Consider the following 24,268-nt stretch of genomic DNA (forward strand, 5'->3'; position numbering starts at 1 on the left):
TGAGATAATGATTTTTTCCTAATTATGTAAGGATCACATGTTTGTTTCAGAAGTTTCACAAGCATATGTAGAAAATTATACTTCTTAGAGAAAATAAAAAATGGTGGTATATGTATAAATCTATATATCGTATCTACATACATGCACATACGCTTCTAAGCTTATACACTTGTATATAGATAGATATCTGACAACAAAATTGGCATATACTGCTCTGTATCTGATTTGTTTCCACTTAATGATATACTGAAACAATCTTTAAGAACCTGAGTTTTGAAACCTCAGATTAATACCCCATATATGAATATATGATAATTCAATCAACTCCTTTTGATATTTTGATTGATTTTATTACATATATATATTTTTTAACCAAACAAGAATGTGGCTGTATAATGCTGCCATAAGGAGCATGTATTAACTTGTTTCATTCTATGAAAGAAAAATAAAACACTAAAAGAATTAATATTGTGAAGAACATTCTAAGGGAAATCATCGTTATGCAATATCTATCAACACATCTAAAATCCAACAATCCAGAATACATTTCGTGTTTTAATCTGTGCTTTTTGGTAGCAGAATTTCTTTGATTCTAACTCCAAACATACAGCTGGTGACAGCTCTATATGCATGGGGAGATGAAGGTACCTGACATTCCACAGCCAATAAACACATGGATTTAATTAGCTCTCTATTTTTGCACTCTAGAAATCATGCTTTACATATTTGGTTTGCCCAGAATTTTCGATCCTTTAAATTACAGCATATTTGTGAAAAAGAAGAAAGCAAAAGCGAGCCAAGAATGTGTCTTAGAACATTTCCCTCTGAATGCGGTCATTAACTGGAGTCCAGTCACCGGGCAGAGGGCTCACAATCACAGAGATCTGAGCTCACAGTGCAGGCAGTCACGGGGTGAAGTCTGACCTTCAGAATAATTGCAGGCCTGGGACAGAGCTTGGCAGTGAGACAGCATTGCAAGGCGGGACACTGTAACTCCCATTACACTCCCTTCTTTGCTTGTTTTATACTAGGAGAAAAAAACCACAGAAAACAAAAACACAAGAAACAATAAAATGGGTTATTTCAAATGACAAAACTAGAATCCATAAATGAAACCCAGAAAAACCATGACAATGGGCTGAATTTAACACTTCATATAAATATCTGAGGCTATGCAACTGGGCCCCAAACTTCAATCACACACAGACAGGACTAGGGAATGACAAAGCACAACAAAAGTAAGTGTGAAAAATTCTTCAAAGTTTAATTAGTCATCAGTGTGAACTGGCTGCTAAAGATGCTGAAACAAACAAGTAACTTGGGCTGCCTTAACAGAAGCACAGCATCAAATACACAGCAAGCAGAGCCAAAGGTGCGGAAGTCTATCAGCAGCTCCTGGTGCGGAGGGGAGACTGGGAAACGGCCTGTTCACGCCTCCAGACCAATCAGCAGTAATTTCGCTTTTACCTCGAAGCTGCTCGATACCTCCTCAAGCTGCTTTTTACCAAGATCAGTCACTTTTTATTTTATTGTTAAATCAAAAGCACATATTGCACACTTCACTGTATCAGACCTTTCTGTAATTTCTGACACCTTTCTTGACACTTTCTCCTTTCTCGGTTTTTGTGATACTCCTCTTTCCTATTCAATATTCTCTCTCTCCCTTCCCTCCACTTTCTCTGCTCATCCTTTGAATGCTGGCATTTCCTAAAAGTTCTTCCTCCTCTTTTTTCAGGTAAAAAAAAAAATCATTTATATATTTTTGGTTGCACTGGCTCTTTGCTGCTGTGTACCAGCTTTCTCTAGTTGCAGAGAGCGCGAGTTACTCTCTGGTTGCAGCGTGCGGGCTTCTCATCACAGTGGCTTCTCCTGTTGCGGAGCACAGGCCGGAGGTGCAGAGGCTTCAGCGGTGGCAGCACACAGCCTCAGTAGTTGCGGCACGTGGGCTCAGCAGTTGCAGCTTTGGGCTTTAGCGCACAGGCTCAGTAGTTGTGGCATATGGGTTTAGATGTTCCACAGCATGTGGAATCTTCCCAGACCAGGGATTAAACCCAGGTTCCCTGCACTGGCAAGCAGACTCTCCTCCACTGTATCACCAGGGAAGTCCTCTTTTCACATCTATCCATCAGGGTACCACACTCCTGCTGCTGCTGCTGCTAAGTCGCTTCAGTTGTGTCTGACTCTTCGCGACCCCAGGGACTGTAGCCTACCAGGCTCCTCCGTCCATGGGATTTTCTCGGCAAGAGTACTGGAGTGGGTTGCCATTTCCTTCTCCAACCACACTCCTGATGACTCTCAATTCTCCATCTCCAGCTCAGACCTCTTTCCAGAGATTCAGACTCGGAGGGTCAACTCTTCACCATGACTGACCCATAGTCCCGTGAAACCCAAAGTAACCAACACCACCCCTGGACCCCTCACCCATGAAAACTTTTCTTGCCATCACTTTTTTTAAAAAATTGCACCTGTATTAGTTGCGGCACACAGGATCTTTGATCTTTGCTGTGATACGTGGAATCTCTAGTTATGGCATGCGAACTCTTAGTTGTAGCACGCAATGGGAGAGTGGAATCTTAGCCACCAGACCAGCAAGGAAGTCCCTCCTGCTGTACTTTCTATCTTAGTGAAGGATGCCATCATCTCTCCAGTTGCCCAAGTCGGAAACCTGCGTGTCTTTCTTGCCTCCTCCCTCTCCAGAGTCAGTCACCAAGTTCTGCCCCTTCTATTTCCTTGCTGCATCTCAGTTCCATCCATCCGCTTTTCTCCATCCCCATCTCCACAAGCTTGGATTCACCTGGATAACTGTCAAAGCTCATTTCCTATCTTAACCCCACCAAACAGATACATCTTTTAACCACATATTTATTCTTACCACTCTTCTGCTGACACCACTTTGAGAGCTTCCTATTACCCACAGGACACTTGAAACTCACTAGCAATGTCCTGTGGGTAATAAGAGGGTTCCAATGAAAACTGCAAGTTCATTCAGAACAGCAGAAGCCTGGAAATGTACAGGACAGTAGTTCTACATGCTCAGAGAGCTACACAGCGGCCACATAACAAAGGGCCCTTCACCTTTTAGGAAGAACCAATAAAGCAGTCTGAGAAGGAGTGGTCAGTGAGTAGTCAGGGAAGCCACTGAACAGTTTTAAGGAGGATGAGGGGATGAACCATGTCATCACTGAGATAATATGGATTGAGAGCTAACAGCTTAGATTGAATATTTTAATTGCTGTTTACTTGTTTGTCATTTAAACATACTCAAATCCCTTTCATCTCTGAAAGCAATCCTTCTTCCATCCAACATCACCACGTTACCTCTTAAAGTTAGTCCTCACTCTCTTCCCTTTTCTTAAATTTTCTTGGCTACACTGCATGCCATATGGGATCTTAGTGCCTTGACCAGGGATCAAACCTGCCCTTGCACTGGAAGCACAGAGTCTTAACCACTGGACGTCAGGGAAGTCCCTCTCTTCCCTTTCATGCAAAAGTCATTCAATCATGTCTGACTCTGTTACCCCATGAACTATAGAGTCCACTGAATTCTCCAGGCCAGAATACTGGAGTGGTTAGCCTTTCCCTTCTCCAGAGGACCTTTCCAACCCAGGGATCGAACCCAGGTCTCCCACACTGCGGGCGGATTCTTTACCAGCTGAGCAACAAGGGAAACCCAAGAATACTGGAGGGGGTAGCCTATCCCTTCTCCAGGGGATCTTCCCAACCCAGGAATTAAACCCAGGTCGCCTTCATTGCAGGTGGATTCTTTACCAACTGAGCTACCAAGGAAGCCAGGGCTCAAGGTTGGGGGGATTTTTTCCCAAAATCTTTTTTTTTTTCTTTATAATTTATGGATGTTTATTCATTAACTTAGCAAACAGTTGTTGAACATTTACTAACATTGCCTCAAGCAAGACGCAGAGTACTCGAGGGCACAGCTTTTAGAGTGCAACAGATGGGAATTTGAGTTCCAGCTCTGTCATTTTTGAGTCAAAGGTTTTAGACAAACGTTTGGTTGGTGACTCAAGTTAGTTTAAGTCTTAGTCTTCTTAGCTACTAAGCAGGTTTACTGACAGCCCCCCACCCCCCCACAGGGTACCTCACAGGGTACTTGGGAGGACTGACTGAGATACTGCATTTAAAGCACTTGGCCTGGTGCCTAGTATGCAGTAGGACTTAATCCCTCAACTGGATTATGTCATCAATCAATCACGCAATCACAAGAACCTTCAATACCAAACGCTCCAGCCATCTGTTTCTTCTTGCTCTTTATCTGTTAAATTTGTTCTTTTCAAGCACAGCTATTTTTCCTCCTCATTTCTTCAGTCTCTCACTTCCCCCCTCATCCCTACCACTCCCACCCGCAAAACAGCAGAGAAATACCTATGCCAGTAAATCATTTCTTTTTTTTTTTTTTTTTGAGCTTATCTAGTAAGTGTTCTTTAATATTAATTTTGCAATGAGAATTACAAATCAGCAGTTAACTTGATAGCAACCCTAAGCAGATTTCATGGATACAATCACTTCACCCAATTTTTAGAGGTTCATAAAAGCATAAAGTGTTTTAAAAAACATAAACAAGAAACATTAGAATCCACACTTAAAATGTGCCCTCTTTAAAAAGCTCTTCCTACTGAGAGAGATACTGTGAAAGATCAAGCTACAGAGTTCTACAACAAATGTGAGATTCCTTGAACTGAGGCAAGGAAGGGGGGAAAAAAATGAAACCAAGAAAGGGGAATCCCAAAGCAGATTTAATGCCATGAGGAAACAGCCTGACTCCAGTCTCTTGAGATGAATTTGTAAACACACCTACAGAAACAGACCTTGCATGACTTCAACCTCTGGGAAAATGCAAAAAAAGCAGGGGAACTAACTTCTCAATAACATCAGGCTCCCAAAACTGCTTGAATTCAACAGAGATCAAAAACATTACACATTTGGGAAGGGTATACCAGTAACAGAGAGCTACGTGTTTGTAATGACAGAGATGGGAATACATTTACACACTTTTCAGGGCTCCCATATCAAGCACACAGGTTGTTACCTAAGGTGGAGTTTTTCTAGCCCAGCATCTGTAAGGTCATCATTGGCCCTTTGATGAATGTCCCTCTGTGTTTCTATTTTGTGATCATCAGACAGACCATCAACTTTGTGAATAAAAACCTCAAAATTCATGTCTGGGTTAACTTTGTAGGCTTTAGAAACAGTAATGTGAAGTCTTGTTAAAGCCTCCATGTAGTGATCCTGTGCATCAATGACATATATCAACGCTCCTGTTCCCCTGAAGATCATCTCATAGTCAAAAGTTGGGTCAAAAAAGTCCATTTGCCCAGGAAAATCCCATATTTGGAAATTCACAAAGGAGCTATTAGAAATGTCATCTTTGTAAATCTTGTTGGTACTTTCCAAAAAGAGGGTCTCATTGGGTGACATTTTATGAAACACCACCTTCTGGATGGAGGACTTGCCGCTGCGCCGGAGGCCCATGAGCAGAATCCTCGGCTTGGAGCTGTCAGCGCCCCCGGGGCCACAGCCTCCTCCGGCCCCCGCCCCAACCCCGCCGCCCGCGGCTGCCGCCTCCTCTTCCTCCTCCTCCACAACGTAGCCGAAATCCTTTGGGAAGGAATCCGCCGCGCTGTAACTGCCGGCGAGGGGCGTCTCCTCCGCCCCGTACTGCAGGGACATGGTGCTGGTGCCGCCGCCACCCGTGCCCTGACAGGCCAGTAAATCATTTCTTAAACCTCTGAACTTCTCAAAATCTTCTGTCACTTTCTTACATGACAAGGGTCAATTTCTTTGTTGTCTTTCTCTTGAATAGGTAGTTATGCTCAAAATAACTGGGACAGAAGGGCCATTGGAAAGCATCTTATGGGGCAAAAAATAGCAAACTAACAAACCAAGGGGACCTACTAATATTAAAACTGCAAAAAGATATGGGCCCTCAACCAAAGCCAAAGGAAAAGCCAGAATGTATGTTCCAGACTTGGGACTTACCTCAATGTATGCTGGCTCTGTGCCAGCAGGTGAGATGAGGGGCTGCCAGTCCTTAGGTGGCTTTGAAAGGTACTTGGAATCTGTTACAACCCATTTGAGCCGGGGCCAACCTAAAACAAACCCAAAATAAAAACTGAATTGCCTAAGCCATCAGAAAAGGAATTCACAATGAATTGATCATTTTAAATATCAAGAGATCAAATCAAGATCATTTTATAATTATGAAAATACCTCATTTAGTGTTTAGTGATAAATCACCAGACATTTATACCTTCTTTCAAAAGCACAATTGTTCCACATGCTAACACCAGGCCTTGACATTACCTCAACAACTGGGAGGTCCATTTGGCAGTGGAAGTCCACTGAGGTTAGTGGTCTATCCTCTGTCTCTACATGTAGCATTTAGTTTTAGTGAACAGAGTAGTAGCTTTTCCAACCATCAGCATAAAGGTTAAGAGTGTGGGCTGTGGAATCAGACAGATTTGGGTTCAAATCGCTGCTCTGCCACATATTAGCTGTGACTTTGGGCAAGTTACTTAACCTCTCTGTGTCTCAGTTTCCTCACCTGTAAAATGGGGATAATAATGGTACCTACTTCATAAGACTGTGAGAATTAAATAAGAAAATATGTTAAATACTTAGCTACTATTAAATTAAAACACTAATTAAAGCACTCAGCATTAGTTTTTAACTGATAATTCAGGTGCAAATATTACCAACCTTTAAATTGTACGATTTCTCCATTCTGAGTTTTTGGCAATCCCTTGAGACAAACCTCACTGGTAAGAGCTAAGGCAATACCACAGCTTCCTAGCAAGAAGCCAATCTGCTGCCCCCCAGCATCCTGTGGAGAAAAGATAATGAACATGGTAGGGGAGCGAACATGAGCACACCCAAGCCCAAAATCTGACACTTAGTAATGCTCTGGCACTTGTGCAATACATTCATGAAATCCCCCTGGTATCTGGCAACTGTCAAAATCCAGTGACAATATGTTCTTCCAAATAACTGCTACAGCACAATGATTTCCTGAGTGCAAACCATGTTTTATTAATCTGACACTGCTAGCGAGAATTCCACCAGCCAAATGTGGCCATTTTACTCAAAGGTCAGCAATGCTCCTTTTCTAAATTAATCTCAGGAAATGAAATAAAAGTGAATATGGTTAAGTTGTCCTGACCTAGCCATAACCCCAAATCCAAAAGGAAAGCAATTCAGGTCAGAACAAAATAAACAATGTAAATGGACACCAAATGTCCACATTTACAATGAAAGTAAATGGACAATTATACTCAAGTTCATATACTTCTTCTTATTCTATTTTAAAGGAGGTAGATTTAAGCCTTACAACAGCAGCAGAGAAATAAAACCAAAAGATAAAGCCTAAAGCACTTCCATTAAAATGTCATCTTAAAAGTATCATTATCAAACCACATAAACACTGCCAACTTAATAATTTAAGAACAACCCTATGATTTCCTGACCAAACTAAAGATACTTCCTTCTATCAACCAGAGTTTCAGGGATGCTACTAATTTTGTTTTTTATTCCTTTCAGAAAAAAAATTCTTTTCTTGTAAATCTACAGTTTCCACCATATTTGTCTTCATCATCAACTCTCAATAATAAACTGCATGAGAAAATCAGAGTCAAACAGCTCATGGAGAAATCACTTGGTTAAACTTTGACATTTGCTACATATGCTTCATTTTAGTAAGGCTGATGTGTTGCCAAAGTAAATTCTATAACCCAGAGTAGTAACACAACATCACTGCATCACACTTGGACTTAATAGAAATCTTAGATGTTAAGGAAAATGCTCTTACAGAAAGATTCCACCTACTATAAATGTGGATTACTTACAGTCTCTGAAGCAAAACTGGGACTCTTATAAAAGCTAATTGTTGAAAAGTCAAGTATGTACCCATAATTTTTAAGTGGTATATACATATAATACTATAAAAATTCTATCTTAGTTGAAAACAGGTTATTTTCATGAAACCTGAAAATATTCATAAATAAATTTTCTACAACTTCCCTGTTTTTAGAAAGTGAAGTTAAGTACTTAGGAAAATGATCAGACTGTTTTTAAGTGTTCTGTGGTGTGTGCTTAAGACACGCAGTCGGGTCCGACTCTTTGGGACCCCATGGACTGTAGCCCGCCATGCTCCTCTGTCCATGGGATTTTCCGGGCAAGAATACTGGGGTAGGTTGCCATGCCCTCCTCCACGGAATCTTCCCAACCCAGGTCTCCTATATTGCAGGCAGATTCTTGACTGTCTGAGCAACCAGGGAAGCCCCTTTAAGTGTTGTAACTGAGTCAACTGATCCAAGAACCTTGATGCCCACCATGTTACATCAGGCTACATTCCTCTTAAATTAAGCAGTGTTACCTTTCTGGTAAGAGGTACCTCTATCGGCACTGGAATCACTTCTGCCAGGAGACACCCATAGAAAGCCACCATAAACATGACTGGATCATTGTTGGGGTAAACCAGAGCTACCTAAAAGGCATAATGACATTCAATAACAGAGCAATAAAAGCAGACTAATGCTTTCAACATCTCTAAGTAGTACATTTATATATGACATTTATCATGAAGACAATAAGTCAAACTATTTAATAGCCTAAAGAAAGTTAAGTTATTGAGAAGGATGCACAAATCTAAAAGGATCTCTGTCATTCTCATGATTATACAAGGCACAATTTAGAGACTATACTGTAATTTATCATCATCACCATAAGAAATTTTTCACTTAATGCTATTGGTGATTTAGCAATAAACAACTCACCTTAGGTAGTAAGTTACTTACTTACAAAACCTAAGGTAATTTAGTGCAGGGCTAAAGCAATAAAATAAATGTGATGAATCTCTCTAGAGAGATGAGCATATTAAAGAGTAAGTCTTATTTCTCTCAGAGATGAACCTGCAAGAATGAAAGGACTCAATTACAACCTTAAGGCAAACCTAAGATTTCTTTCTTTTTTTTTTTTGGTCACTCAGTCGTGTCTGACTCTTGGAGACCATATGGACTGCAGCCTGCCAGGCTCCTCTGTCCATGGAATTCTCCAGGCAATGATACTGGAGTAGGTAGCCATTCCCTTCTCCAGAGGATCTTCCCGACCCAGGAATCAAACCTGGGTCTCTCGTATTGCAGGCAGATTCTTTATCATCTGAGCCACCAGGGTATTCCCAAATACTTTTTAACAAATTCACTGCATTAAATCCTTACTAATTTAACCAACAATGCAAGTGTTCTAGCAAGAAGGCATTTGGGAGTTTAAGCATCACTGGTAGAAACCTTTATGAATATAAAGCTAATTCACTTAAAAAAGGTAAACAGTGAAACCTCCGTAAGATGTTCAGCCCTTTGATCTCATGTGTAATGCATCACAGGGTCAACTGACTCTCCCTAATTGCCTCAAGAGATGCAAAAACACAGAAGTCATGATCACTGCAGAGCTTGTTGCTTGGTTTGGATACTCACAGATTAACATCTGAAACTTAATTATAACACTGGGCCCCTGTTTTCCCGTCTCTCACTTTCAAATTCTCTTAACTTACTCCCAAGATAAGTTTAACTGTGAACCTTCCAGAGTTCCAAAAAAAATACTAACTCCAAAAGACATTTAAACAACCCATTTCCTTTCTGCACACAAGCGTCCATGTTGTTAGGAAGACACAAAATTACCTTCTTAGGGTTCAGTGAAGATTATCAAGTGCTCACATGTCACACTTATAAGTAAAAGTCTACTTTAGCTGCCCTTTGCCATGATAAATAATTTTTAAAAGGCTAGTTTAGGAGATTCTGTAATCATGAGTCTATTAAGAAGAATTCTGTTGTGTATGCAGTGGGTGTTTTATTCTATAACTCCAAATGAAAAGTAATGTTTGATGATTGGAAATACTTTTATTTAGAAAGTGCAAAAAACCTCTGAATATTAAATAAAATATAATGTCATCTTCATTAAAGAAAAAGTAATGATGTAAATTTGCTCCTCCTTAGAAGTAACATAATTTTCATTCCCTGTCTACATAAAACTTCAGAAAACTTGTTTTCTGAAGTTTTATGGGGCATTTTTCAAAGAAAAATATCAGAGTAACCTTGATTACTACTTTTGTTGTCCAAATATTGAAATATTCATTTACAGAAAGATTTACGTTTCTCTTTATTTTCACTAGTACCTTAAAACAGTATACTGATTAGAAGCTACACAGAAAGAGACATGTGACTATTTTTCAAACTATATATTCAAGAATTATAACCTGGGTTGGAACCAAATGATTTTCAATTTCTAAGAATAACAGTTTTATAAATTGTGCTGTTGAACATTAAAAAAAATCCAGAATGTGCATGCTAGAAAACAAAAAAACATCACCTCCCTAAAAAAAAACAAAAAAGACAATTACCCTATCTCCAGGTTTTAATACAGGTTCATTTTTGGTCCCCAGTTTATTAAGCAGTGTATAGGCCAACTTTAAACTTCTGCTCCACAACTTTCCTGGAAAAAGAAAAGAAAATAATTGTGTAGAAAAACACAGGTCTACTTTAATAAGAAGGCACTCAGTTCACCAGCACAATGAATAAGATATCCGTCACTGGCAAATGATACATTAGACAAGCATCACCCTCCACACACAGAGAGGCCTTCCCCCAAAAAACTGCTTTACATTCACTCTAGTTTAGGAAAGCCAGTCCCGCCTGCAAGCAAAAAGGAAACCACCAAAAGCTCACTCTAGACAATATTTCATATTCTTCTCTGATGTAATCTATCTTTAGAAATAATTTGATGCAAGCTGATCACACTTAAAAGGAAGGAAACAATTTTTTATCACAAGACTGAAAATCAGACCACTTCTTTCTAAGCCTTTTCTGAAGAACCACTTACATATATGGTATTGAATACTTGAATAACTGCAAAGCAGAAGTATGACTCAAATGACTGAGTATTCCATACCACTATATTTCAGTGAAAACAGACAATAAAAATGGAAATTATGTGAAACATGCAGATATATTCACAGATGTTAAATAAACATGTAAAAATCTCACTGCTTTTTTGAAGGGTATATGGATGAGATTAATGTACAGCTCCTGAGATGAATGCTACAAACAACTTTAGGGAAGAAAGTTTATTCTTCCCCTTTTCTTGCTCCTTTTCCCAAACACCTTAGAAATTCTTACTTTAGATTATGAAGAAACTGAAAGAAAAATCATTTTACTTTGCACAGGCATGTTAGTTTTATACACAACTCATTCAGAGAGGCATCAAAGGGGAAAACTCATGTCAATCTGTACAATTCTTTAAATAAAACCATTTTTCTTCTCTAAAATAGTCTATATGGAGGTCTGTGGACAATGTACACCACTTTAGAAGGGAAAGAGGAATCTGTCTGAATAAACTAGTACAAAATTGCACAGTCCAGGCTGAATCCATTCTTCTTGTTATTTAAGAGAAAACATAATAAAAATATTTTAAAAATTTATAAAACAAAACTAAATGGAAAAGTATTGATACTTTGATCACTATAGAAGCCTGTGCCTATTATGTGCAAGTGGCAGGATGAAGTAAATGACAAAGATGTGAAAAATAATCAACTTCAATCTTTAGATAAAACTCTAATTTTTACCATACACCATTAATCCTGCCCAAATGTCTTCCTGAAATCCTCCCCCGGTATTTAAACATCAGTGGATCTACAAAGTCTCTTCTTTTAAGTAACAGCTGCTTGCAATAGTCACTTTAGCAAAAGAAAATATCTGGCAACAGCTATACTTAGGAGCTTAGGATCCCACTGAAATAGTTTAAAAGATCTACTGAAATACAGTGACCAGTAACCACTAGATAGCAAGATGAAAACATTACCCATGATAATCTGAAGAGCTATTAGGAGAAAAGGAAGCTGGACTCATATAAACTCACCGTAAGTAAGAGTGTAAACTGGCTTCCCTGTTACGTCCAGTGCGGTCAGACAGGGGCATTTTGCCTGAGTAGTGCCCCAGCGCTGCAGGGCAGACTCCAGAGCAGGGGGCCAGTTACAGATGACTCCTAGTGGTTCTCCCTTCACAGGGGTCATCTGCCTTCCCTCCGGCTTGGGTTGGTTAGGGTCTGGCTGAGGTACTATACCAAAAAAACACCCCAACAGGTTATATGAACATATGATCTGAAGTAAGTACAAATACCAGCTAACATAACTGAGGTCTCTAGTCTCAAAATACTTCCCTTTCCCTTTTTCTGGCTTAAACTCACTCTGAGAAAAGAGAGGACATTGTTAGAAATAGTAATCCACAAACTGGGCCATTAATTCATTTTCCCACATAACTGTAAAACCATATTTAATACATTTTATGCAACAAATCTTGACCCTGACAAAGCAAATCCCCAAACATACAAAGAAGCACAAAACATAAATTTGCATTTAGCACTTTTACAATTTTTAGTAAATTTATTTTTTTTTTGGTTGTTGCTTTATTTCTAGTAAACTTGTTTTAAAATCTTTAGTTTGTGTTTAATGTTAGATAGCCAGGTTCTGTCTATCTCACGAGGTTATGTTTAATGAAAAACCATGGAACTGTGAGTCAGGAAACCCAAGTTTACATTCACTTTTTACTAGTGTGACCTTGGGCAAAAGGAGTTACCTGAGCCTCCTTTTTCCTCATCTGTAAAATGCAAATATAATAACAGGTATGCAATAGGGACCTACTGGAATCAGGGAAGATAAGGGGCATGAACGACAATGTTCCTTCCATGTCTCTACACCTCTGCGCACATCTCATATGGCCAACCCTTTGCCTCTTGGTGAATGTACACTCATCCTTCTTAGGATATACCTTCCCTGGGAAGCCGCCCAGCCATTCCTTCCTTAGCGCTTCCACACTTCACGTGAGTGCACTCTTAACAAAGCACTGAGGATACTTAAGAGCTTCTATTACTCTAGAGGGTTTTCTCCCTCTTAAACTGAGAGTTCTTTAAGGAGAAGACATGGTTCTTATTCTTCTTATTGCCTTTAGTGCCTAATATGTAATGGTTGCTTAATCACCTTAACTAAATTGAATGGAACTTGGGGAAGAAAAAAGAAAAGCACTAGGCAATTCCCTGGTGGTCCAGTGGTTAGGACTCAGCGCTTTCACTGCCGGCGCCCCAGATTTGATCCCTGGTGGGAGAAATAATATCCCATGTAGTGTGGCAAAAAAAATTTTTTTTTTAAGCAGTAGATTTATAATAGGGTAAATTCCAGAAACTAGAGGTGAATAATATTTCACACTTTTTCACAGAGACAAAATTAAAGTCCTCTTAATTTTTTTACAATAAACAAGTATTGCACACATGTATATGGAATTTAGAAAGGTGATAACGATAACCCTATATGCAGAACAGAAAAAGAGACACAGAAATACAGAACAGACTTTTGAACTTTGTGGGAGAATGTGAGGGTGGGATATTTCAAAAGAACAGCATGTATACTATCTATGGTGAAACAGATCACCAGCCCAGGTGGGATGCACGAGACAAGTGCTCCGGCCTGGTGCACTGGGAAGACCCAGAGGAATCGGGTGGAGAGGGAGGTGGGAGGGGGGATCGGGATTGGGAATACATGTAAATCCATGGCTGATTCATAGCAATGTATGACAAAACCCACTGGAAAAAAAAATAATAAAAATTAAAAAAATAATAATAATAAAAAAAAAAAACAAAACAAGTATTGCTTGAACTTTAAAAAAAATCCTGTATTTTCATAGCAGGAAGGATAATTTAAATATGGAACAAAAGGTCAAGTGCTCACTGAATATCAACTCTGTATGTAAGATATGATAAACATTGAGAAGATAAATGCTGCACGTATCATTCTTTGAACAAACATTTATTGCTTCTAATAATGTCAGGTACAAGTAGTACAGAGCCATGCCCTCTAGGAGCATCCAGCGTGCAGTGGGGAAGCACACTCGTACACAGAGCAAAGTACACATGGCCAGTGCATGACAGAGATACGAAGAGAAAGGGCAGAAGAGGACCATGCCTCCTAGCTTAGAGGATGAGGGCGCCCACCTGGAGGAGGTAATGCCTGGGCTGAGTCTTAAAGGAAGAGTGGGGATCAGCCAGGTGAACAGGAGAAGAGAGAAGGAGCACAGAAGAGAGAATGGGCAGAATGAGCAGCAAGTGTTAGAAGGGCAAGTGAAAGATGAAATGAAATGCATGTTAAAGCTCAATTTAATGACAGATTGGGGAAAACTTAAAATGTCTTCACTCATTTTTCTACTGATAGAAAATTAACAGTTTCACTTTCCAACTCACCACCCTAGGTAAATAACGTTTGCATATTCCCAGACCCTAAACCACCTAACTATAAAAATAAACATGGGTGATTCTAAATAAATAGTTTTGTTCTTACAGACAAACTGTATATATGGTAAGCATAGTTCTGGTCATAAAAGTCCATACATTATTGCCATCCATTAGGCCTCACTGCAGACCCTGGGGCATACTCTTCCAGACTTCCAAAGACATACAGGTATTTTTCTCTTCCAAAGATAATTGTCATTCAAATGAAAAATCATTGCCTATTTAACATTAGTGGAAAGCTGTTAGCTCTATTCGGCCAATAAATGTTGCTCAAGTATGATTCCTGTTAGACTTTGACTTTCATTTGCCTTCTGAACACACAGTACTAAAAAGACTGAAGAGGCTATTACTGACATAGACACTTGAAAATTCAGTTCATCAAGAAAGATGACCATAGTTCAGTGAGTTTAGTGACTCCAAAAGAAAGAGAAATTCATCTTAAGCTCATACATTATGTTGCTTGGTGCTTTCTGCTGCACCAAATGGGTTAAGACTGGGTTGAGTCTACTAACAGGCTTAGTTCCGTTAAGGTCTGATGCGATCAAAGTCTGTTCTTAGTCTCAGGACATAAAAATGGACTGCAAAGCGACCAAGGCTCAGTTCTTCAGACAAAGGCTGTTTTTAGATAGATCTATTCATCACCCACCTTTAATAACTATTAATATCAAATGGCCACTTTCTATGCCCCCACATAGTCCCTTCCCAATCCTTCTATTAAATTCTAGATTCATTTTATCCCTAAACATTTTTTAAATTATTGAGTGAATAAATCACTCTTATCACTTTCTCTAGGGAGCTTTCCCCAACCATACAGATGAGACCGATTTCTTCCTTTCTCCAAGCTGTCAGTACCAGTTGATACATACTTATTGACTAAACTCAGTTTTCGACTGTAGTGTATGTTTTGTCTAAATTGGAAACAACATGAAGGAAGTGACTATATTTTTATGAACCTTTTCCACCATCCACCATGTTAAAACAGATCTACATATGTACTGACTGACTGATTTAACAAAAATGATTGGGTTATATATTGAAAAAAAAAAAAAAAGGGCAAACTTTTGAGGATGAATTTGATACTTCTATTCTAAGATATGGCAAATATAAATAATTTTTAAAATTATGTGCTTGTTCCTAATTTTAAAAAACTTATTTCCAAGGATAATTATATGTTCCATAGCTATCTTCTTGTCTTTCCCTCCTCTCCCTCTACTTTTCACCTGAGATTTAAAATATAAATGATCGTAAGGGAAAGAAGATCAGAAAGCTATGAACTCTTCAACCAAAAATGATGCCTTATTCATCCATAACTCCTGTAATATTTACATGCAGTAACTGTTTACAAAATTTCTAAGGAATATACATGGTTTGGTATTATTACCACTACCTTCCACAATTTCTTCAGAATCATCCACAAAAAATTCTTTTAAGGGAGGCCTTTTGGGTCGTTTCAGAGTGTTGAGAAGCTGCTGGATTTTTGTGGATACTCTGCTATTGACAGGAACACCTAATAGGGAAAAAAATGGTAAGTTAAAATTAACTGATTTTAGGAATATTTCAGTTCCTCAATTCTCTTAGGAGCTTTCATTTTTAATGAAGTTTGGCCTTTGTTCACAGTCTCATTCTATTTCAGCTGGGCTAAACAGGTACAAATACATACAGGATAATTTTTATGACAAGAGTAAAAATATGGTGCTATTATTAATACCGTTTAAAGATTCCATCTAACCTCCCTTTTCTCTCCTAGCATTCTTTTCTTTTTCCATACTTTTTGTTCAAAGTATCTCTGAAAAGAGAGAGCTGAAATGACTTATGTGAGTAGGTCACAAGTCCTGCCACTGCTGGACATTACACACTACTGTTTATAATTTGAATTTTTTCAGTTTAACTAATATGCTGTATTTAACTACCAAACAGCTGCCTACCATCAGCTGTATCCATAAGGCTGGACCTGTTGGATCCTTTGTGCATGCCTTTAACTATCCCCGATGGGGGTAGATCAATATTTGCTGGGCGTATTGAGGAAGATGATGACGAAGAGGTAGTTGTAGTGACGTCAGGGGGAGCAGAGAAATTCTCTAAGAGGGGAGAAAATAAAATTTAAAATTATATTATGTTAGCAGTAAGAATAAGAATCTTTAAGTCTTTTTTTGTTGCTACTGTTTGTTTTTTTACAAGAGAGAAAACTACTTAAAGGGGCATTAGCTCTAATTTTACTAGCAAGATATGATGAGAGGAACAGGTTAAGCCAGGGCATATCAGCTTTCTAAAATTATTACTTTTGAGAACTTGAGCAGGCTTAGTAAGATCAAATCACATATCAAATATTTCTCAAACACATTCTTTTCTACACAGAAAATCTGGTAGAAATCCAATGTTATAAAAATAAAAATTGCTGGTGACTTCAAAATGAAACCAAAGTCAGTATGATCATTACAGTTACTAATATTCTAGTCTCTGAGCATTTCTTCATGTTTATGGCTTATCTATGTCTCTTCACTCATTGAGGACAGAAACTGTGTCTTGGAAGTGGGTCAGATAGCTCAAGTCTCAGATGAAGAAAACCAGATAAAATCCATTTTTAATTTTTGTAAAACAACCCATAGGTAACTTGAATCTACTTGAAAGACAAGGTTCTCCCCTTAGTCTAAGCATGATCAAACAGTGCTGTTTTATTCTGCTTCATGTAGGGATTCTTACTATAAAGAAATAATGATATAGCTGGAAGAGAGCCATTGAACAGGGAAGTGTTACCAAAAATTTAGAAGAAGAAAAAGAAAATTAGAGGGAGCAAAACGTAGAGTTCACAAGAATAATGAAAAGCCACTCAAAACTGTGAATAAGGAAAAAAGCATAATATAAACAATTTCTAAAATTATTTTGGGATTTAGGTTTCCAGGCCCCAAAAGTCTATACTTACTAGCTTAATAGTTTTTACAGCTTTAAATACTTTGCACAAGTATACTGCAGTATAGTCTTTCTGTAGGATGATGTGGTAACAAAGCACTAAAAATAGACATTTTTACCTGACCCAGGTACCTGATCCAATTCCACTTACACGAGTACATCCTAAGAGGAAATAATCAAACGAATACACAAAGTTGTGTGTGTGAGGATGTTCATTCCAGTTTTCATACAGCAAAAAACTGGATACTACTTAAATGTCCAAAATAGGGAAATGGCTAAAATAAACCATGGCAGAGCCATACAGTGGCATATTTTGAAACCATGAAGACAAAAGTATGATTCTATATTAACAATATAAAAGACTTCTGCTTTAAAAGCAGACATGTCTGCTAATAAAAGCAGGTTCTATTTAGTACCATTTCATTTCTGTAAAAACAAAACCAGAGCCTTACGTTATGCAAATAGCAAGTCTAGGATCTAACATGAAAGTGATAACATTGAAGTGTTTATACGTTAAGTGGGGCTGTAGCTTATTTTTCCTTTTATCTGTATTTTCAAATTTTTCCTTTAGAAGCTTGAAGTACTTATTAACTTCTGTTAGAGCAAACATCCAAAAGGCAATAATGTTGGATAAAATGGTTCCTGTGAGTTCCTGAACTTTTCACAGAGTAGAAGCAATATGAGATATGAAGTCAGGTAAAACCACCTTCTTAACAAAAACTGAGATAAAGTTAACTGAGTACCAGGAAACTATTTTTCACAAGTGAAACTGCTCTCTTAGACAATGTGGAAATAAAACCTGATCCCGCCATGGCTCTGCTGCCGACCCTCCCAATAGGAGAAGTGTTGAGTCTGCTCATCTGTAGCTGCTTTGGGGCGGGGGTGGGGGTGGGGGTGGGGGGGGTGTCAGTCAATTAAGAGCACAAGACAAGCCATCGGCTGCTGGTCCTGACCTTTTAATGTGGGCAAGCATGACCTTAAGGTAGCTACTTTCTTAAAAAATTACAGGCTTGAATCAAAAGGTTTCCAAGTTTTTCCTCTTCAGAAATCACTTAATAAACATAAAGTGGTACAGGAAGGTCACTGACAAAAAATTAAGACACCAAAATGCAAATGGATTGTCAAGAAAAAAGGAATAGTATCACAGACACATGATGTTTATATATATCGCTTCATGCTGTGTGTACCAACTAATTAAGCAAAGGCAGAGACTTGAACTTTATGTTTATCTGCACATGTCACAGACGCTTAGAACACACACACACACAAACATAAAGCCAAGTCAAGCGAAAGCACTGACCGACATTCTCAGCCCGCACACTTCTGTTGTAGCAACAGTACAGCAGCAAGGACTATAAATCCAGTCTTCATGCTACAGACAAAAGAGTCTCACTGATACTGTCTTAATTCCGAATTTTCTCAGGTTTAATTTTTTTTTTTTTTTTTTTTTGAGAGAGAGAGAATGTAGGCAACAATCCTGGGAAAAATCTATGTTGTATCTTTGAACACTTTTTCCTTGATGGAATATTCTCCAGCAGGGAAAAGCACACTGAGACTGGTGTTACATCTTGCAGCTTGAGTATTGCTTATCGAAATATCTATGGCTTCAGGTGGGCAATACTATCGCCAATAAAGCAAACATCCTCCATTGTTCCAAATGTGCTGCTCCTGTCTCCTTCTTTGCCTCATTGTTTGTCATGTTCATTCTGATACTATTTTTTTAGGCCACCCTGAGAAAACCTAACACAAATCATAAACTATTTCCTGGCTACTGGGAGCCAAATGGAACATAATTTCTTGGGGAGATTCAGCTCCTACCTATTCGAGTATTGGCAAATACATCAGCTAGAGACCCACTGGTTCCTTTGACCTCTCCATGGGACAGCGTAGAAGATGCAGATGAAGAAGTGGACGATCCCTGAATTGACCGGTTGATCCAGGACTCAGCATTCTGTAAGCTCTGTTGCAAGGCAGCAGAGAGCGCAGCTTGGCGTCTCAGAGAGCCCTCATCCTCAGAGGCCGAAGACGTGTCTGTGTGGAATTAGAAAAACAGAAGTTCTCGATCCTGCCTAGAACACAGACCTTCCATATCTTTCTCAATGAGCACACATTCAACTTTGACAGCAGCAAAACATTTTATGTAAAGTTTCTTGCGAATCTCAAAGAAAGGCTTATGAACCAAAGTTTGCAAAAATAAAACAGCCAAAATCTAGAGGTTATTTTAAGTTCTTTTTAAAAACCCATTTTTGAACATTTAAACGTCATTCACTGTTTTTGTTGTTGTTGTTGCAGTTGTTTTGTTTTTTTTTTGGTTCTGGGCTTAATCGGTATCTAAATTCTTCTGGCTTATCTCCTTATGTTCAAATAATGCTGAAGTGCCTCTATTATCTTCCTCAGTGTCTTTGTTAGAGAACATTGTGATGGGCTGCTACCCTGATTTTCACAAGTACTTATTAATTAGTGTCTACTTAAAAGGAAATGATCTTGATGGCAAATATAAAAATCTTATTTTTGGTAACAACAACTAAAGTGCCAAACAGTGAACTACATTTTGGGGAACTGACTTCCGTGGAATAAGAAACAGCGCTCAGCCCAGCGGCAGTCAGGGTTTTAGTGGGAAAGCCAGCTGGTCACAGGGTACAGGTGAGCTCTACAAACAAGACGAGAGGCCACAGAGGTACTGCTCTCCATGGTTCCCAGAGAACCGTGAGGAATTCACTGGCGTCTCTATTTAGACCGGCTCTGACTTTCTAAATTAGAAAAGTATGCAGAAAAAAATAAAAAGAGAAAAGTTCAACCAAATATAGGACAGCTAAGGGAAGCAGAAGTCAGGAATTTATTCCAGCGCTCTCAGCATATGAGGCATACATGTTACAGCAGCATTTGGTCTGATGTCAGATAAACCCTCCTAAATGATTCTGAGAGTTACAATTTATGGCTTGTGCACTGAATTTCATTCAGTTTTTTAAAAAGATTAATATTCTATGGTTAGTCCTGCTGAACTCTTTCCTCTAACTCAAGTGAAACTGTAGGTCCGTGTTCTACTTCAGTTTAGAGAGCCAGAGAGAACTAACAGAACTAGAACAGTGCTAGCTCCTGACAACAGAAATTCGAAGAACAAAAGACTAATTTAATCTAGAAGTCAAATTGTGAGAATCTGAAGTAAGAAAGTTAAAATGACTATATCCTTTCTTCCTGCTCTCAAACTACCCCTGATTTATTATCTCACATTGAAGGAGATCTGAGGCCCAAGACTTATTATTATTTTACAGTGTACTACTTAACTATGTAATATGTGCTGGGAACTATCAGTTCTGGGAGTTTTGAGATGTATGAATTCTTATGAGACAGTAAATGCCCTAAGAAGGCTTACCATCTAGTACAGAAGACACACAACTCCTCAGATTATTTCATATAATAGGTGCCAAGAAATGGGATCAGCAAAGGGTTTCACAGGAGGAACCCCAATCTCAGTCAAGGACTGAAATACTTTTATGTAAATCATGTGGACTTTGGGGAGGTAAGAGCAAAAAAGAGGCTGGAGAGGTAAACAGTGACCAGACTCCAAAGGGATAAAGTGATATGGTTCTTTAAAAGGGAAAGAGATTTATAATCACAAGGGGGGTAACAAAAGGAAAATACAGAGAAAGAAAAGTGATAGCTCCTGTAACATTTTACTTAATGAAAACATTTTCTGCATAATCTTAATGTTCAACTGTACCTTGGGAGGCAGAGATTTCTGTCTTTGCAAACATGCTTTAAGAAAAAAGAAAATGTATCTATGGGAGGAATGGGACAGGTGAATCTGACCCCGAGAATAAAATATTTTTGGGGTGATACAGCACAGGATCCCACAACCTCCACTGTATTCACAGTGTCTTTACTGCACCGTTTATTTTAATCTGTGTAAGTCTAAAATCAGAGTAACTCAATTTTTAAAAGATAGTAAAAACAGTATTTTCATGATTAGGTTTGTGGAAAACTGGCTTCATTATGTTTCTATATTGGATCAATTATGTAATTAGGTATATTGTTTCAATTCAATTACCTCATTTGCCTGCTAGTCCTCGGAGTGTTTAGTGACTACAACTGTGGGAGGCTTAGTGCAGTGGAAAAAACATGGCTTTGGTGTCCTTGCATTTGAACTCTGGGGCCACCATTTACAAGCTATGTAGGGGACAAAGTTGCCCATCTGAGAAGGCTGTTTGCTTACTTATCCATTTAATAAATACTCTAAGGATTACACTAGTTGGCAGGAATAATATGGTAAGCAAGAAGATACAGTTCCTACTCTAACAGGACTTAAGAGTCTTCGAGAAGTTCAGGGTTGGTGCCCAAGGAAGTGAGACCTCAACCAAGGTGAGAAGGGTTAAGCAGGAATTATTTATGAGAGGCACAGAGGTGGGGACAGAGGGGAGTCAGGTAAGAAACCTGGGAGGGGACAGGAAACAAAGCACATTTGAAGATCTGGAAGAAACGAGACTAGCTGAAGCACAGGATGCAAAACTGGTAGTGACAAAAGATGAGGCTGGACAAGTAGACAGCACTGGGTTGCTAAGGGCCACATAAGTCAGCTAAGGAAACTCACCTCTGCTAATTGCTGTGGGAGAGCCCAAAACAAGACGAGTTACAGAAAGCACCAGCAGTGCCAGCATGTAACAGGTGGCCAATAAACATCAAGTCCCCCTTTCCCCTGAAAATCCCACCCTGTGTCACCTAACAGGCACAGAACTTCGGCCCTGCAAAGTTTTACAGTTTACATGCCAAGATTATACAAAATGTAAGCACCTCTCTAGGACTATATCTTTAAAAAAAAAAAAAAAGCTCCTTTACATATCCATACATTTATTTTGTACCTTTTTAAAAAAAGTAACTGTCACTCACAAAACTGTTAGGGATTAGTAGAAAATTAGGCAAGATCAAATTAATATTAACAAAGTCATTCTTTTCCCACTGATTCTGCTCCAGTTGAATAGGAACTCACAACTCTTATCCATCATAACTCAAGTCCTTGCCGAACCTCTTGTATATGATGGATTTAATAGGTTTACACAACAGGAAAATATTCTGGAAATACAGCTTGCCCTTCAGGTTGTAACTGGTGTGACTTTAACACTGTATCATTTAATACTGATTATCGGAAGTCTAAAATCCATTTATAACCAATCAGGAAACATATAATGAGGAGTATGGTGCAAGCTACACAAGTTCCTGGAAAGACAATGCCTGACACTGGGTTCTGATAGCCGATATCCAAATTAGGTCCATATATCAGCTTAAAACAGCAGGTAAGTCAAGATTCACTGAAAGGAAGACCTCACCCTAACAACTGCTACCAAATATGACACATAAACTAGGCCAGGAAATGAGAGCTTCAAAGAACAAGTAAGGGAAACAACCATTAAGCCAGTTAGTATATAGTAGTCTGGAGTCCATGAAAAGAAATATTTGTGTGTGTTTGGGGCGGGCAGGGTGGGAAGGGATGGTATCAGGCAGGAGAGTGTCATGTTCTCTTGCACTGGTGGGTCAGGGGAATGAAGGACTTCCAGAACCTTCAAGAGAGGCAAAGTAAGTTTCCATGTAGGCAAAGAAAGAGTATGAAGCTTAGGAAGGAAAAGCTTTAGAGACCCAAGAAGGTGCAGCCTAAGAATAAAAACTTATATAGAAGAGAAGATTAAAAGGTTAGTTCTAAAGCAGTTCATTCTGGACTTACCTTGGGCTACAAATTCTGAAGTGATTAATCTAGCACTAAACTCAATCAGGGTGGATACTGATTGACCAGACGTGGATCAGGAAGATGTTCAGAACTATCTGAGAGATTTTCCAGCATCCCACAGTGACCTTGGTGCACAGAGAGCTGGCTGGGACGGGAAATTACTATGTAATCACGAATCAGCAGAGGCCCATGCGTTGTCTATTAACATCCATATGGGGATACTTATGAGAGAGGGGCGCTAGTAATAATTACTCCAGGATCACTTGACCCATAAGGGATTTCCGAACACTGTTTTCAAGGTATTGTCCCACGTCTATGAAAAAACATTTCACAAAATGAACTAATATTATAATTAATCTTGCTGTAAGAAGACAGGTACTTTTTTTTTTAAACTTACTGCCTACTTGGAAAGTTAGACCAAATATGCAGCAACTGCTAGAGCTCCAGAATAAAACCAGAAAACATTTACTTGACATGGTAGCTCAGTTGGCAAAGAACCTGCCCACAGTGCAGGAGACCAGGGGTTCAATCCAGGGGTTGGGAAGATCCCCTGGAGAAGGAAATGGCAACCCACTTCAGTCTTCTTGCCTGGAGACTTCCATGGACAATGGAGCCTACAGTCTATGGGGTCACAAGAGTCGGACACGACTTAGTGACTAAAACATCACCATGGTAGGATAAGAGGCCATATGCCAAGTAGTTTAGAGAATAGGCTTTTAAGGCCAGACTGCTTTGGACTCCAATCTTAGCTCTGCCATTGATAGGAGTTGGGCAAATCAGTTCTTACAGGTCTTAATTCTACTGTTTTGCTATTGTTCTTTTCTCTCTATTTTGGCGTTGTTTGCTCATAAAATCCAGTGGATCTTTATCTGTGGGGATTTTAAATTCCTGGACTGATGTATCCTCTCAGAAACCACTTGTGCCCCAGGTTATCATCAGCCTAGGACCACTTTCTAACATTAGATTTAACAAACAGGACACCGGAATTCAATTTTTGTACCTAGTGACCACAAATTATTAGAGAAGGTCCCTGCCCTCATTATTCTAAGGCAAAGCAGGCAAGCTTTCTCGAGAAGATTTTCTTTTGCTGAGAGGTTAATTTTTAATTTAATTTTTTCTAGTTGTCCCTTCTGCTAAAGATGTGAACCCCTCTGGGTATCTCAATCCCAACTTCCAACCTTACATATGTCTGAGGTTTTACCTTTCCTACCCTTACAGTAATTAAAATTTAGGTCCTTTGTTGATGGTCTCTTCTCCTCCCTAGGAGAGCCCAAGTCAGCCCCATCTCACCACACTGATTTTCAGTGA

At 39.0% G+C, this 24,268-nt stretch overlaps 2 protein-coding genes across 4 annotated transcripts in view; both read right to left on the reverse strand.

The window, feature by feature from the left end:
* The window catches only part of DIP2B (disco interacting protein 2 homolog B), a 225,005-nt gene that overhangs the window by 49,674 nt on the left and 151,063 nt on the right, over positions 1 to 24,268 (reverse strand). The window contains exons 5-13 of one of the 3 annotated variants that reach the window (XM_061128008.1): positions 19,063 to 19,275; positions 16,263 to 16,415; positions 15,725 to 15,844; positions 11,920 to 12,117; positions 10,406 to 10,497; positions 8,387 to 8,497; positions 6,715 to 6,838; positions 5,995 to 6,104; positions 925 to 1,027 (exon numbers count right to left, since the gene is read on the reverse strand). In XM_061128008.1, the coding sequence (XP_060983991.1) occupies positions 925 to 1,027; positions 5,995 to 6,104; positions 6,715 to 6,838; positions 8,387 to 8,497; positions 10,406 to 10,497; positions 11,920 to 12,117; positions 15,725 to 15,844; positions 16,263 to 16,415; positions 19,063 to 19,275 (1,224 nt within the window). Of the gene's footprint in view, positions 1 to 924; positions 1,028 to 5,994; positions 6,105 to 6,714; positions 6,839 to 8,386; positions 8,498 to 10,405; positions 10,498 to 11,919; positions 12,118 to 15,721; positions 15,845 to 16,262; positions 16,416 to 19,062; positions 19,276 to 24,268 lie in introns of all 3 variants that reach the window. The other 2 variants (XM_061128001.1, XM_061128018.1) reach the window with 2 other exon arrangements.
* LOC133045760 (ras-related GTP-binding protein C-like) lies at positions 3,861 to 5,785 on the reverse strand. Its single transcript, XM_061128076.1, has one exon. The coding sequence runs from the start codon at positions 5,683 to 5,685 to the stop codon at positions 5,041 to 5,043; it is 645 nt and encodes a 214-aa protein (XP_060984059.1). The 5' UTR covers positions 5,686 to 5,785; the 3' UTR covers positions 3,861 to 5,040.

The sequence above is a fragment of the Dama dama genome, chromosome 3, assembly GCF_033118175.1.
Source record: "Dama dama isolate Ldn47 chromosome 3, ASM3311817v1, whole genome shotgun sequence".
Lineage (NCBI taxonomy): Eukaryota > Metazoa > Chordata > Mammalia > Artiodactyla > Cervidae > Dama > Dama dama.

What these genes read in the sequence shown, in the direction of transcription:
- LOC133045760 (XM_061128076.1), bottom strand. Translation starts at nt 5,685, where the DNA reads ATGTCCCTGCAGTACGGGGCGGAGGAGACGCCCCTCGCCGGCAGTTAC.